Source organism: Cervus canadensis, chromosome 11 (assembly GCF_019320065.1).
Source record: "Cervus canadensis isolate Bull #8, Minnesota chromosome 11, ASM1932006v1, whole genome shotgun sequence".
Taxonomy (NCBI): Eukaryota; Metazoa; Chordata; class Mammalia; order Artiodactyla; family Cervidae; genus Cervus; species Cervus canadensis.
Window position 1 is genome coordinate 51,624,584 of NC_057396.1, and position 16,252 is coordinate 51,640,835.

Consider the following 16,252-nt stretch of genomic DNA (forward strand, 5'->3'; position numbering starts at 1 on the left):
GCCAGGTCTCAGCGGGGAGTCCTGGGTGTCACTGTCTTCCCTGACGCTAATAGCGAATACTTTATTTATTCTTCGTTGTTTACTCTCCTCCCCTACCGTAAAAGCACATTTTCCACTTCAATTTGCATGAGTCACACAGTCAGCTGGTTTGAGAAAGCTTCCTGGATGATGAGTGACCACAGGCACCCCCGACCCTTACCCCCCAGAACAAGCTGTGGGTCGGTGGTGAAGTGATGAGCTTCAGGGGGGACACTTCTGAGGGGAGCCCTCGGGAAGTGGCCTGGGGCAATGGCAGTGTGTGGGGGGCGGGGAGGAAGGGCCAGGAGGCAGGGCTCGCTACCTCCCTCCCTGCTGGCTGGTCCTTTGCTCTCACGGCCGTTTTGCAGAGAAGGAACCAGGCATGGCAGAGAGCAGGCAAGGGCCTGGACCCAGCAAATCAGTGACAGAGTCAGGATCAGAACGAGGTTTCCTGAGAGCCCAGGTGCTGAGAGCAGGCGGTGGGTGTTACTGCAAAGGATAGGAGGCAGCTGAGGTTGGGGTGAGGGACCCCGGGCCTGGCCCCACGCTGGTCAGACGCACAGCCGAGAAGGGCCTCGGTGCCCCTGCCTCCCCGCGGGGCGGCGGGTCCTCCCTGCCAGGGCCCTGGGCAGCACAGCCCGCCTCCCAGGCTGATGTCATGACACCCAGACCTTCGAGGGCCCTCCGACTCCGCCTCCAGGGGAAGGCTCCGGAGTGGGAAGGCGGGGGCAGCAGTGCTGGCCACAGAGCTGCCCTGGGCAGGGAAGAGAGGGGGAGACTGAGAGAGAGAGAAAGTCATGCTGTGAAAAACCCAGAGCGACTCCCAGAGCAGGTCACAGAGTGAGACAGAAGAGGGGGCGTGTGTCTGAAGGCTGGCCCAGGCCCACCGCCCCAGCTTCCTGAGCCCTCCTTGCAGGTGGCAGCTGCAGCCCGGGTGCCGGGCAGCTGGGAGCCAGGTAAGGACAGGCTGCTCGCTCTCCTGGGCACCGGGGGAAAGGTTTGCTAAATTTTGGGGGTGTCAGGGGCTTGGGCCACCCTGGAGCTACTGCCCTCACTTGCTCCTGGTCTGGGCCCCCTGCCGTCTCTCCGACAAGAGCCGGGAAGGGAAGGGAGGCTGGGAATGACATGCAGGGGCTGGGGGTAGGAGTGGCAGAGTCCTCTGCCCTGACTCTGTCTCCTTAGGCCTCTCTTAGCCACTATCTCTTTCTCTCTCTCCTTGGGTAAGTCACTTAGTCTGTGCCTTAAATTTCCCACCTGTGAAATGGGAAATGAAACCCCATCAGTCAGGGTTGTTAGGGGGACCAGGTAAAATTGAGCACCGGGTATCGACAGCTAAGAGCTTCCCAGGTGGTGCTAATTATAAAGAACTTGCCTGCCAATACAGGAGACATAAGAGATGCGGGTTCGATCCCTGAGTCAGGAAGATCCTTGGAGGAGGGCATGGCAACCCACTCCAGTATTCTTGCTCCTTCATGGACAGAGGAGCCTGGCAGGCTACCATCTATAGGGTCGCAGAGTCGGATATGACTGAAGCGACTTTAGCACACACACATCTACATGTAAAATCAGTTCTCTGTTCCCTGTTGTCAATTAAAAAGCAATTAACTTGAACAGGGATTAGTTTTTGTTTTTAGAAAAGAAAAAGTCCATTTTGTAGCTTTTCCCTTATATATGGCCCTTAAATTCTACTCCCTTTCAACAACCCCTTTCTACCCTCTTAAAGCCATGAAGGCCCAGCACCACAGCTGGGCAATCCTTGTTGAATTCTCTCCCCAGCCAAGCACTCAGGCCGAGTGCAGTCTCCAGAAAGAGAGTGCGCCTGCTGGATCCTGGAGCCCCAGGGCAGGGGGTCAGGGCTCAGGTGTCAGGCAGTGTCATGGGCAGAGGATCAAATGCCCCAGTGCCTCTGAATGGACCTTATGAAAAATTGATGCTCATCCTCTCATCCTGGGAGGCAGGTAGGGGACCAGAGGGGCCTTATGCCAGAGCCTGTGGGCTGGGGTTGACATTGATCACCATGCTCAGTCCCACAAGTTCTTCCTGAGCTGGCCATGGGTCTGGCCTTGAGCTGTATGAGGTAATGGCTGAGCCCCACACCCTGCCCTGGATCAACTCCCCTACTTTGGAAGCAGAGGTGGGGACAGACTCTGACCAGACAACAAATGCATAGAGTCAGGGCTGGACAGAGGGAAACATCAGAGCTCTTGGCAGCCTGGGGATGGTCAGGGAAGGCTTCCTGGAGGAGGTGCCATGAAACCTAGCTAGGAATTTGAGTTCCAGGCAGAGAGGCCAGAGTATGCAAAGGCCAAGAGGTATGAAAAGGGCTGGCATATTTCAGGAAGAGTGAGTGCTGAGGATGGCCTAAGGGCAAGGGTAGGGCAGGAAGAAAGCAGAGAGGCAAGGCTGAGAGGCACAGTCTGGGCCTTAAACACAATATGGAAGAGAGATTAGGGTCCCCATCCTGAAGGCAGGGGCTGTCATGAGCAGGTCATGCTCAGCCTGCCCTTCCTCTTGGGCCAGGCTGTCCCTTTCACCCTCACTCCTGGGGCAGCCCTGAGCTGGGTGGTTAGAAATCAAGGCTTAGTCCTGAATTTGCCCTGCCCTGCTGTGTGACCTTTGGCAAGTCTTGGTCCCTCTCTGGGCCCCTTTGCCCATATATCTGGGTGAACGGGGCTGCACTTGCTACTTCTTAGGAGCCCTTTGGGAATCTGTGAATAATAGCAGTGAGAGAACAGCTCAGCTGCTCTGGCCAGAGCTGGTGACAGTGGCAGAGGCTCAGGTCACACAGGCTGGGCTGTGGCCAGAGGGAGAGAAGCCAGAGAGGGTTCCCCAGGGGCAGGAGGGGCTGGGGCTTTGGGAAGAGCCCGGGTGACCCCAGGCAGGCTCAGTGCTTCCAGGGCTGGCCTTCTCAGAGGCTTGCTATGGTCTCTTCCCCTGCAGAATCGTGTCTGGCCAGGCGGGCACCAGGAGCATTTAACCAAGGGCAATGGTGATTCTTCAGCAGGTGAGTGCTTCCCCCCATCCCCCTGGCCTTCATCTTTCTATGCCAGGAATAACCCTGCTCCATCATCCCATATTTTCTGATCTATATTCTTAGCTGTAGGACCCCCTCCCTAATCCTTTCTTCTAGAAAACTCCTATCTATGCTTCAAAACCCAGGTGTGAAACTTTTCCCGACTCTCTCCGGCCCAGTCTAGAACTTCTCCCTCTGAGATGTCTCCTGGGGCCTCACTTTCTCATTGCACTCACCCCATGGGCCAGAAATTACTTATTTATGTACACCTCCAAATCCCTGGGTATTCCAGGCAGTGGAACAGCATGGGAAAGGCCTAAATGTAGGAAAACCATTGGGGAAAGGGAAGAGGAGGTTGGCAAGTCTACTGAAGCCAGACCTGGAAGGGCCTTGAGCCTGACTGGGGAGCAGTGAGTTGGGAGTGACATGGTTGGAGCTGCAGCCCCTGAGGGTAATATGAGGAAGAAGCAGAGGTGCTGCCCCTAGCTGAGTTCTCCAGCCCCTCTTCTTTCCCAGGGTCACAATGGCCCCTGACCTTCAGCCCTTCCCCGTGATCAGCCCGAGGCTCTAATGAGCTCCTGGTCTCCAGAGCCAGGAATGTGGGCCCTGAGCCAGGTTGGCTTGGCACCAGGCCCTCGGGCTGGGGCGGGTGTGCCCTTGGGGGCTTGGCCAGTGGCCTCATGTCCTCCAGGACCATCTGGGACCAATGGGCAGCCTCATCTGGCAGCTGCGTGTTTGAGTGTGAGTATGTGGATTAGTGTGTGAGAAGGTAGGATTGGGAGAGACAGATTTCTGTCCTGGGGCTGGAGAAGACCCCCTCTAGAGCCCCTGGGCCTGAGAGTCTGTTCAAAGGACTGTCAGAGATGGCTAAGACCACCAACAGAAGGGAAAGTCACGATCAGAGTGTTGGCTGGGTGCCAGGAACTGAGCTGCAGGCGGAGATGGTTGAATGGGGACATTTGCAGACTCCAGAGAAAGGGCTTGGGTCACCCATAGCTGCCAAGGGCGTTTTCCCTCAGGAGATCTCTGCCTCACTGGCCACTCTCCCCCGACCTGCCCCCAAACCCTGGCCCACCTCACCTGAACCTGGCTCTGCCCACCCCTCACACGGAAAGCACATTCCTGTTACTTCTCTGATCCTGAATGAGGTCCCAGCTCTGGGGAGCCAGCCAGCCACACAGCCTTGAGCTCGTCTTGGGCTTTGCTATTGATAAGTCAGCGGACTTTGAGTGCGTCCTTCAGCTTTCCTGAGCCTCAGTTTCCTTATCTGTCAAAGTGAAAGTGAAGTTGCTCAGTCGTGTCTGACTCTTTGCAACCCCATGGACTGTAGCCTACCAGGCTCCTCAGTCCATGGAATTTTCCAGGCAAGAGTACTGGAGTATGTTGCCTTATCTGTCAAAACAAGGCTAAAAACCTCATTTCCCAGCCTGACTGCTGAGAAAATGAAATGCCCCAAGGGGTTCAATCAAAGTGCTGCTTCTTTCACCTGCCTCCCAGGTCCTCCTCCCTCCTCCTGCCACCCCTTCCCCATCCTGAGCACTTCGTCTCCTTTCTCCTGGCTGACTTCTAAGGCCTCACTGTGACCACTGCCTTCGGGACCCTTCCCTGTCCTGCCCACATTAGAGTCCGGTCACACTCCACCTTCTTCCCCTACCTTACTGGGGCCTCTTGGTGAGCCCAGAAATGGGGGACAGCCTTCATCCTGCCCCCCACTGCCTCTCAGCCCTGGTATCAGCCATCTCAAAGATGAAGCTCTGTGCTGAATGAATGAATGATTGTGGTTTACACCCTCATTTGGTTCAGAGGGCTAGGGCATAATGACAGGTAGGCCTCAAAGGGATATTTAAGAACAAAATATGATAACACTAGACAATGTTTACCCAGTGATGGACTCAGCTCAAAAAAATTAACAGCCACAATGCATACTACTAAAATCATATTAATAGCATTCCTGTATATGAGGGTTTCCCATTCTTTTCTCTCTTTCACCTTATTGGGATAAATTCTTTGAGGAGACCACAGAGAATCTGATGATTCTTGACCCATATGTAGAGTGTCCCATCCTAGCCTTTGTGTAGAGGCCCCATGAGTACCAGGCACCGAAAACATCTTCATAAAGATTTGTTAAGAATCTAAATCTCTTCACTCAGGAAAAAATTTTATTCATTTGCTATGGATTCTAATTCTTTTAAGTAGCATGCACATTGGTCCTACTACATGCTGGGTACTCTCTATACCTGATTTCATTTGTCATAAGGCAGTGAGGTAAGGATCTTTGTGCCAATATCGCAGGTGAAGAAATTGAAGCCCAGACAGAGTAATTTAGACATGAGCTGGGGCAGGTCCAGATAGGATAGGGAGCCATGCTGGTGAGGGGGGCAGCACGCAAGAGAGGAGACCTTGTGAGGGGGCTTCAGGGCACAGGGCTCAGAGGAGGAGCTCAGGCTCCCCCTGCTGAGTGAAGTGACATTTGTTGAGCGTGAGCTCCTTCCTAGGGACCCTGTGGTTGTCTGAGCAGACCCATCATGCTGATGGCTTTGGGAGTGGTGGGGAGGCGGGTGGTGGGGTGGGGGGAGTGTCTGGAGGTTCCTAGTATGCCGGGAGCCACTTCCTCCAGCCACAGTCTTACTCACCCACCCAGCAAAGTGGCACTCAGCCCCTTCTCTGTACCAGGCTGGGCACAAAGGATGCAGAGATAAACTGACTACTCCTTGTCCTGGAGGGTTTCCAGACCAAAGAGGGAGACAGCTCTGAAACACAGCAGGGACTCCCCGTTAGCAGAACTGTGATAGCAGGAGTCCTGGGGGAGGCGGGGGTGGAGTGGGGTGGAAGGGATCTTGGGGATGGGGAGGCTTCTGTGATATGGGGTGGGTTGGGGGGTGGTGTCAGGGAAGGCTTTGAGGCTGTTGTGGTAGCCCCTCACATACAGATGGGAGACTGTGGTCTCAGCGCGAGGGAATTGCCCCAGGTTGCAAGGCTAGCTAGTGCTCGTGAGAACCCAGAGGTTCGTGGTACATGTAACCTGCTTCTTTGAGGACCTTGGGGAACTCGGTGGTGAGGCCAGTGGAGGGACTAGATGTACTTTGCCCAGATTCACAGATCAGAGTGAAGTTTGAAGATAAATTTGTGGACTGTTTGTAACAGTTGGATTAAGTCTTTTATTAAAATATAATGTTTTTCTTTGTCTGTTGTAACAGTTTCTGATTTAAAGTCCATCTTGTCAGATATTAGTATAGCCACCCCAGCTCTTTTTTGGTTACTATTTGTATGGATATATTTTTCTATCCTTTCACTTTCAACCTATTTGTGTCTTTGGATTGAAAGTGAGTCTCTTATAGACATGATAGCACATCGTCGGATTTTGTTTTTTTTTTTAGCCTATTATGCCAACTACTACCTTTTTTTTTTTTTAAGGGTTTGTATTGTTCTTTTTTTTTTCATTTATTTTTATTAGTTGGAGGCTAATTACTTTACAATATTGTAGTGGTTTTTGTCATCATTGACATGAATCAGCCATGGATTTAGAAGTATTCCCCATCCCGATCCCCCCTCCCACCTCCCTCTCCACCCGATTCCTCTGGGTCTTCCCAGTGTACCCAGCCCCGAGCACTTGTCTCATGCATCCAGCCTGGGCTGGTGATCTGTTTCACCCTAGATAATATACATGTTTCGATGCTGTTCTCTCGAAACATCCCACCCTTGCCTTCTCCCACAGAGTCCAAAAGTCTGTTCTGTATATCTGTGTCTCTTTTTCTGTTTTGCATATAGGGTTATCATTACCATCTTTCTAAATTCCATATATATGCCAACTTCTACCTTTTAATTCAAGAGTTAAATTAATTTCCATTTAAAGACTTACTTCTGCCATTTTGTGATTTTTCTTTATGTCATATCTTCCCCCCCTCAACTCCTCTATGATGACTTTTGAAATTCTTTTATTTTTTATTGAAGTATAGTTGATTTACAATATTGTGTTATTTTCAGGTGCATAGAAAAGTGCTTCAGTTACACATACATACATATATATTTTTTCAGATTCTTTTCCCTTATAAGTTATAAAATATTTAGTACAATTCCCTGCATTATACAGTAGGTCCTTCTTGGGTTATCTATTTTACATGTAGTAGTACATATCTACTATATCTAATCTCAAGTTCCTAATTTGTGTTTAATTGACTTTTTTTCCCCACTCTACTGTTTTGGTTCCCTTCTTATTCATTTCTCCCCCTCTCTCTCTAGTTACTTTGGAGTTTGCAGTTTTTTTTCTATTGGGGTTTACAGTTACCACCTTACATTTAATAACAAACTAGTGGGGGTTAACACCAACTTAGCTTCAGTTGTATATGAAAACTCTGCTCCTATACAGTTTCAGCCCTCTCTCTTCATAGTGTTACTGTCAGAAATTACATCTTTATATGCTATGAGCCCATTAACATAGATTTGTTATTTTATGCATTTGTCTTTTAAATCACATAGGAAAAAAGCAGAGTTAAAAAACAAAAATAACAATAAGGCAGGCTTTTATATTTACCTTTGTAGTAACCTTACTGGATTCTTTATTTCTTTGTATGGCTTGAGTTGCTGTCTAGTGCCATTTAATTTTAGCCTGAAAGATTACTTTTGGCATTTCTTATAGAGCAGGTTTACTAGCTATAAACTCCCTCAATTTTTGTTTATCTGGGAATGTCTTAGTTTCTCTTTCACTTTTAAAAAAATGGTTTGTTTATTTAATTTGATTGTGCTGGGTCTTCATTGCTGTGTGAGGGCTTTCTCTAGTTGTGGCAATGGGGTCGGGGGCTCCTCCTCGTTGTGGTACCTGAACTCATTGCGGTGGCTTCCCTTGCCGCAGAGCACGGGTTCTAGGCTCTTGGGCTTCAGTAGTTGCAGCACATGGCCTCCGTAGTTACGTCTCTAAGGCTCTAGAGTTCAGGCTCAGTAACCGTGGCTCATGGGCTTAGTTGTCCCACAGCATATGGAATCTTCCCCAACCAGGGGTTGGGCCTGTGTCCCCTACATTGGCATGTGTATTCTTATCCACTGTAGCACCAGGAAAGTTCAAGTTTCTTTCTCACTTTTGAAGGATATTTTTGCCACATACAGAACTCTTGTTTGAAATGTGTTTTTTTCCCCCTTTTTGCACTTTAAGTATATCATCCTACTGCCTTCTGGTCTCCATAGTTTCTGATGAGAAATTAGCAACTAATCATATCGAAGATCCTTTGTATATGATGAGTCATTTCTCTCTCATTGGTTTTAAGATACTCTTTTCATCCTTATCTTCTGATAGTTTGATTATAATGTGTCTCAGTGAGGATTTTTTGAGTTTATACTACCTGGAATTTATTGACCTTTATAGATGTGTAGATTTTCATATCTTTCTTTGAGTTTGGGGAGTTTGGGGTCATTATGTCTTCAAATATTCTTTCTGCCTCTCTCTCCTGCCCTTCTGGGATTTCCATTGAGCATATGTTGATCCACTTGATGGTATCTTGTAGGTTTCTTAGTCTCTGCTCATTTTTCTTAATCCTTTTTTATCTTTCTGCTCCTCAGACTGAATAATCTCCAAGTATCTTCTGGTTTGCTGATTTTTCTTTCTGCCTTTTCAAATCTACAGGATTTTTCATCTTAGTTACTTTTGAACTCCAGAATTTCTATTTGGTCCCTTTTTATAATTTCTGTTTCTTTGCTGATAGTCCCTACTTGGTGAGATGTTGTTCTGGTTTCCTTCAGTCCTTTGTGCATATTTAAAACTGTTGATTAAAGTCTTTTTCTATTAAGTCCAATGTCTGGGCTTCCTCAGGGAAATTTTCTATCAACTTCTTTTTTCCCTGTGGATGGGCCATATTTTATTATTTCTTTGCAACTCTCATTTTTTTGTTGTTGAAAACTGGACATTTTGATTATTACAATGTGATAATTCTGCAAGTCAGATTCTCTGCCTCCTCAGGGTTTGTTGTTGCTGTTTGTTTGTGAACTGTTGTTTTGTTTAATGACTTTTCTGAACTATTTTTATGGCCACTACATTCTGTATTGTGTGTGGTCACTGAAGTCTCTAAATGACCTGGAACCAAAAAAAAAAAAAAAGAACAAAACTAGAAAATCTTTATCTTTACAGCTGGGCTGTGCATGTGTGTTTGGGTGTGACTTTAACGCCCTGTCAGGTCATTTACAACTCGGCCTTAGCCTTTATTCCCTGTCTGCATGGAGCTTGAGGTCAGTCAGAGGTGAGAGCTTATGGTCATCTCATGTTTTCTCTGAACATTTGTCCGATCCTGGGTGTGTATGTGGCCTTCTAGACTCCCCGGTATATGCTTTTCAAAGCCCTTTTTCTCTGAAGCATCTCATTCTCCTGTTTTTCTTCCAGGCTTTTTGAACTTTTTTCAGGGGGAGCTATTGTTTGCTCCAATTGGTTCCCACCCCCCCATCCCCCCGCCCCCCCGCCCCAGAAGGCAGTAGATAGTTCATTTGCCTTTGGATGTTTTTGACCCCTGCCCCACTCTTGCCCTCCGTAGTACTTCTCCACCCTGGGGGTGTTCCTACCTGGGGAATAAAGACAAGCTTTTAGCACTACTCCTTCAGGGAGTCCCCAGACAGTTTAAAACCACCATAATTCTTTGATATCAAGGTCTGTTCTGCTCCCTCTGACCCCAATAACCCCCAGCAGGGATACAGGCTGCCATCCTCAAGGTGGAGGTTGGAGAAGGATGAATAGGTTGAAGTACCACAAATTTCTCCTGCTGGGTTTCAGTCATCTTTCTCTTCCTCAAGTGTTCCGATGGTGACTATAAACTTGTGCATATTTTCTAGAGTTCTAGTAAAGTTGACTGACAATTTTTGCTGGTTTTTGGTGTTTCTGAAGAGTTCTTGGCAGAGTTCTCTACTCTTTGCTGACATCACTCGCTGATGACAATTGGCATAATTATTTCCTGAAAGGTTTGTTTTTGTTCCAGCTTGCTATGTATCTTTGGTTAGTTTCCTTTGCCCCCTTCTGAACCAAAGTCTCCCCATATTTAAAAATGGGGGGGGGGGCAGAAATGGACCATATGGTGATATGGTCGAGGTGAAAGCAGCTCTGTGGCTATGTGTGAGGTGCAAAAGGAGTAAAGAAAAGAAGGTAGTGAAGTGTGGGGACCAGGGGCACGTGGCTAAGTGCAGCCTTGGTGGCTGGGTGGGGTGGTGTGGGAAGAGGAAGGTCGAGGTGAAGCATTCCTGGTGGAGCACTCAGCACTCCTGGAGGGCCCTGTCCTGTGTGACTAGGCAGCCGGAGACAAGGGTCGGGGAGCCATGAACCCTGGCTCTGGGAGGGAACCTGGTGTGATGCCAAAGAGGGCCCCAGTGGCGTGAGACCTGCCTCCCAGGCCTGGGGTGCAACTTGCAGGGAAGGGGCTTACTCCCAGGCTTCGGCTCAGGAGTGGCCTGGGTACTCCTGGGTCGAGCAGTGGATCTGGGTCAGGGAGGGCCAGCGTCTCAGTCCTCTCCTGGCTCTTTGTCAGGGGGCCTCTCTCCATCAACCAGACCTGTTTTACCATCTCTTCCTTCCTACCTCTGCTTCTCTGTGCTTTGCTGTCCCCTCTTCGGGAACAGTCCTCCCCCTCGTGTCTGCCTGAAAAATCACAACACCACAACAACACAGCTTGCTCAGTTAATAATAACCAGTACTCATACAGGGTTTGCTCTAACAGGCACTGACCTGAGTTACACACAACCTGTTTAATCCTCACAAGCACCTCCTGAGGTAGTGTTAAACTGTCATTGAACTAAAGAGAACACAAAGGCACAGAAAGGTTGAGGAACTTGCCCGAGGTCCCACGGCATTTGAATGGCCTCGCCAGCTTTAAACTGGTGTTGGTTCTAGAGCCCAGCCTCTTAGCAGTCATGCGATCCTGTCTCTCCAGGGTTAAACTGTCCCTCATCTGGTGGTACTATCCTAATCTGTGTCTGGGTCTGTCCATCCCCCAGGCTGGAAACTCTGAGGATGGTATCCCCTAAGCCTTAGTCTGAGCCTATGAAGGTTGGTTAAATGGACAGATGGAAGGATGGAAGTCCATTCTCCAGCCCTCCCTATGCGTCTTAGGGTCTGGTTCCTGTTTCCACGAGCTCCCCTGGGTGGGTGGGCAGGGGTGGGGTGGGGTGGTACGTGTGCTTGTTCTGGGCTTAAGTCGGGGAAGGACCCCTGAGAGCAGCGTCCCTGAGGCGGCCCAGGAAATAGCTGGGAATCACTGCAGTCAGTCATCTGTGTGCTGGGTGGCAGAGTGCTAGGTCTTCAAGGCTGGAACGGAGGTGGGGGTAGAAGGAAGGTCAGGTCCGGAGGGGCAGCTCTGGGTTCTGTGTGAGGCATTGCTATCTCCTTCCTTGCCATTCCCCTGCTCTCTGCCCTGGTTTGCTTGTCTAGAGCAGAAGGTGGGTCTTCCAGAGTTCCAGACAATGCTGAGGGCCAAAATTGAGACCTTGAAGAGTGCGTAGGCGAAAAGAGGGGGAAGATAAAGCTAGGCAGGGAGAGCGGAGAAGGCAGGTGTAGGAGGAGAGTCGCGGGGCCTGGGCATCCCACGCCTCCTGGGTGGACGGTGGCCGCTGTGGCTTGCAGTCCAGCATGGAGTGGAGCCTGTGTGGTGGCCGGGACACAGGAGCCCGACTTGATGCCCACTGCCGGGTGAGTCTGAGCCCTTGGAGGTGGCTGGCTGTCCTGGGGACTAGGGGCTGCCCTCCTGGAGGCCTCAGTGCCTCCTCTTTGAGCTGGAGATCACCCATTGGGTAGCCCGGGAGGGTGCAGGAGGACCAGAGACAGACTCTTCCAGGCTTTCCCCACAGAGCCCCCTCCAACCTCAACACTTGTTTCCACCCTCACTCCCCAGAGGCAGTCATGGGACCAGAAAGATCTTTGATGTCCCTCGCCTTTAGCCTTAAAAAATTCACCAAGTGTATTGCATTCTATTCCAAAACAGCCCCACGTTTCTTTCTGTAGAAAATACACTGATTTTCTTCAAAACTACAGTCAAGGTGAGGTTCCAGGGCCCTCTTTTACGCCGAGTCCCGCAGCCCGGTTCCTGGGCGCCAGAGGCTGCGGTCCCAGCGAGGCCGCCGGGAATCCCTGGGACGTCAGGTGGTCGGGGTCCAGCCAGGGTGGGAGGGGGCAAAGCGGCCCGGGCGCCCCCTCCCCGTTCCCGCCCGCAGGCGTCACCTAAGCCGCCGTTGCCATGGGCCCGCGGCAGATGGCTGGGTTTAGGGTTCCCCAGCGGGCGGTGCGCACGGGATTAGGTGAATTAGGGAGCCCGAGACGTGCTGCCACTGTAGCCGGCCGCCACCAGGCCCTCGGCGCCATGGAGCCCCCCGCCCACCCCGCCGACCCCGCGGACGCCGCAGACCCCGGCGACTCCGCCGAGGCGCGCGCCAAGCAGCCGGGCAAGGGCAGGTGGGCGCTGGTGCGCAGCCTGAACCAGGCGCTGAAGACATACGCGGTCCTGCCGGTGAGCCCCGGGCCGGAGGGGGGAGACGCGCCTTTTAGAAGCCGGGCGGGCAGCAGGGTCGCAAAACCCCAGGGTGCACACAGACTCCGATCCTCCGATCCTCCGACGCTCCTGTGCCCAAAGTGCACTTGGCCCGCTCGCTTCCCCTCCGAGCCGGGAGCTTCTGCAGCTGGGAAACGGGAGGTGCCCAGAAGGGGATTCCCTGCCTTTGCCCTGGTCCAGAGCAGGGAGCGCCTCCAGGTGCCCTGAGGGGGCTCGGTGGACGTTTGTGGGTTGGCCGACCGGCTAATAAAAGGAAAGTGTGGCCCGCAAGGCCCCTCCTTCTCTGAAGGTTAGCAACCAAACACTTCCTTACTTACCCAGCCCGCTGGCAAGTCAGTGGGACCATCTTTCCCGCCTGTGAAAACGGGGCTAAGACCACCAGTGTCCCAGAGTGACTATGAGGATAAAGGAGGGGATGCCTGCTTGCTTAGTCTCTTCAGTCCTGTCAGAGTCTGTACGACCGCGCGGACTGTAGCTGGCCAGGCTCCTCTGTCCATGGGATTCTTCAGGCAAGAATACTGGAGTGGGTTGCCATGCCCTTCTCCAGGGGATCTTCCCCATCCAGGGATCGAACCCTCTTCTCCTCGGTCTCCTGCATTGCACCAGGGAATTCTTTACCTGCTGAGCCATCAGGGAAGCCCCTAAGTGGGGGCGAGGGGGACACATGTCCTAAAACAGACTCGTTTTCATTCCACAAACAGACCCTTCCCCAGGGGAGGAAAGAGGCACATAAGACTAAGGCCTTGTGGGGGAGTCAACATTGCTCTGATCCTGGGTTCATGCCTAGGGGGAAGACAAGTGGACATCAAGGACAACTCCTCTTTGCACGGGTCTCTTATCTTCCCAAGCACTGACTTCTTTCATTTTAAAGTTGGGGAACACTAAGGCCCAGAGAGATGGAAAGACTTAGCCAAAGTTACGCAGCACTGGTGGCAGAACTGGGACCTGAATCCAGAACTCTCTACCATGTTTTTGTGGTGGATGTGGGCTAAGGTTGTGAAGTATCCTTGAGGACATTTAGGCAAATCCATCTAGGAAGCCACTGTGTGGGGGCTGGGAGCTGCTCATCCCACCGTGGAGAAGCTGTTACTTTCTCCAGTTTACACAGCCATGCAGGGGCAGGAGTCTCACAAATGGAACTTTTGATTCCAGGAAAGCTCCCTATTGGGGTTCTCCTGACAGTGGGGTGGTAGGATTGTAGGAATGGGGCCAGATGCAGTCACGGGCTGCCTGGAGTCTGGCTGTGGGGAGAAGCCAGTGGGGTTAGACCTGAGCCCAATGCTCCTTTCCTCACCTCCTGCCCCTCAAAAAAGTGTCGTGTTCTTTTACATCTTCCCTCCTTCCCTCCTTCCTTCACCCATCAGCATTTCCTGACCCACCTTGTTTTGGGATCTGACTCTGCCTTGCAGTTGTTTGCAGTCTCATGAGTAACTGATTTGATGAGTGGCCAAATTACTTTCTCTGGGCCTCAGTTTCCTCATCTGTAAAATGGGGACCCTTACAATCCAGCTGCATTCTCATGCCCCAAGTACTTTCCATGGGACAGTGGGAACTGTCTTCTCAGAGGTTTTCAGGCCCACAAGTCCTCTTGGAAGCCTCTTAGCTGCCATTTTTGCTTCTTTCCTCAAGTTCAGATCAAGAGAAGGGAAAATCAAGTCATTGCCCTCCTGATGACAGTCCTTGGCTAGGAGCCTTCTAAAGTCACTTCTGTTTGCTTTGGTGCCCCCAGCTGGAGCTTCCAGTTTGCATTTTGGGTCCACTAAGCATCTCGAGGCAGGAACCCTATTCGTGCTTCCTATTCTGCTTGCAGAACTGGGCTCAGGGCGGGGACCTAGGGTGGGGTGGTTGGGAGATAGGACTGGATTTGGAGTTTGCCAGTCTTGGGCTTCATTCCTGGTTCTACCACAAAACACCTGTGTGACCTTGGGCATGGGTCTTGACCTCTTTGAGGAGATAAAGTAGAGGTGGAATCCTCTGTCGAAGCATTGTCATGAGGTTCAATGAGATGGTTAATTCCAGGGGAGTGTGTCAGTCACTACCTGGCCTGCTGCAGGGGTATTGAGTGTGCAGAGAGCAATGTCCTGGTGCCACTTCCCGCCACTGCCAGCCTCTGGGAATCAGGTAGTCTCTCTTTTTCTCTCTCATACACATGAACTCTTTCATGTGCTCCCTCTTACACACTCACACCCATGCTCACACACACACACTGTCACATTCTGATTCTCTCTCTCATTGAGAGAAAGAGTTTCTCTATGTTTGGTTCTGGGGAAACACAGATGGAAGACTCAGATCAGCCCCACCCTCAGGGGGCTGCAAGCTAGCGAGGAGTGGGCACACACAGTGATGACCCAGCTTGGTGCTGGCTGTAAGGGGCAAGCCCAGGGGCCCCGGAGTCTGAAGGAACTCCTGGGTTCTCTTCTCAGGATGAAGTTTTTAAAAATGGCATCGTGCTATCCTCTCCTGCTTTAAAACCTTCCAATAGCTTCTTGTTCTACTTCAAGTCCAATTTCCATCCATGGCTCACGGGGCCCTATGTGCTCGCTGCCCACATTCTCCGAGTGCCCCCTCATCTAGTGTCAACCTGGGGCTCCCCTTACTAGACCCTCTGCTTCCCCTTCACTGCTCTGTCCCCAGAGTCTGGAATGAAACTGGCCCGCAGCAGGCTCTCCACAAATGTGCTCCGAATGACTGAACTAACTCTTCAGCGGGTGGGAAAGAGGAGGAAGGAGGTGGGGCAGTGAGGAGGGGTTGGGAAGAGTTGCTGTTTGCTCTTAGATAAATGTCCACTCAGTGGCAAGATGGGGTGGGGAGGGGGGGAGGTGGAATAGAACAGCCTGAGCAGGGGTGTGTCCGGCAGTCCTGGGTCAGCACTTAGGGCGAGGAGTGTGACAGGAAGCACAGCTTGGACTTGGGATTAAAGCAGTCGTGAGCACTAGATAGGGCAGTTTATGGGGAACAACCATAAGGCCTGGGCAACAGTAGATACACAGCAAACACATGAGTTCTCCTCTCCTCCCAGAGGCTCTCCAAACTTTCTTAGTTTTTCTGGGAGAAAGCTTGGGTTTGCAGCTAGCCTGTTTCTAACATGTGCTGACCTCCCATGAAGGGAAGTTCATAGTGTCAACTGGGGCTGAGAAGTAGTTCGTTCTGATGGGAACAGGAAGCCGAAACAGTGACAGGTTGGCTTTGGTACTCAACGAGCTCACCCCTCACTGAGGCATGTGGAAACTGAGGTTCAAAGAGATCAGGGACTTGTCTGAGGTCCCAAGCAGGTCCCCAAACCCAGTCTCATAGCCCAGAGCTATTTCCACTGGGCCATTTCCGTGGGCTCATTTCATTGTGAATCAATTTTAGCAGCTGTTACGGTTCTAACTGCCGCTTGATATTTTTATTAGAATGTCCAGGCTCTTTTACCCTCTAGGGAATTTGGGAATCACCCAAAAAGAACACTCTTATTAAGATGAGAATAAAATCCAAGCTTTTAAGAGTCTATGAGTCCTGGTTCTTCCCCACCTCTCTCCTATCAGTCCTTCCTTCCTGCCTGAGGGCCTTTGCCCTTGTCATTTCCTCTGCCCAGATTTCTACCCTTGCTCTTTCCTCGCCTGTCTGCTTCTTACCCTTCAGGTCTCTGTTCAGAGGTTTCCTCCAGAGTGGCTTCCCCAGCTACTGAATCTCCGCTTGGCTGGCTTGGTCATTTTCCAGCACTGGGGTGCTC

At 51.1% G+C, this 16,252-nt stretch overlaps 1 protein-coding gene across 8 annotated transcripts in view; it reads left to right on the forward strand.

Annotated features, from left to right (window-relative positions):
* The first annotated feature begins 772 nt into the window (after window positions 1-772).
* The window catches only part of MYO7A (myosin VIIA), a 103,958-nt gene continuing 88,478 nt past the window's right edge, over window positions 773-16,252 (forward strand). For 5 of the 8 annotated variants that reach the window (XM_043481902.1, XM_043481909.1, XM_043481910.1 and 2 more), the window contains exon 1: window positions 11,548-11,681. In XM_043481902.1, coding sequence (XP_043337837.1) covers window positions 11,622-11,681 — 60 coding nt within the window. In that variant the 5' untranslated portion in view covers window positions 11,548-11,621. Of the gene's footprint in view, window positions 975-2,958; window positions 3,023-11,547; window positions 11,682-16,252 lie in introns of those variants that run through there. The other 3 variants (XM_043481904.1, XM_043481905.1, XM_043481907.1) reach the window with 2 other exon arrangements.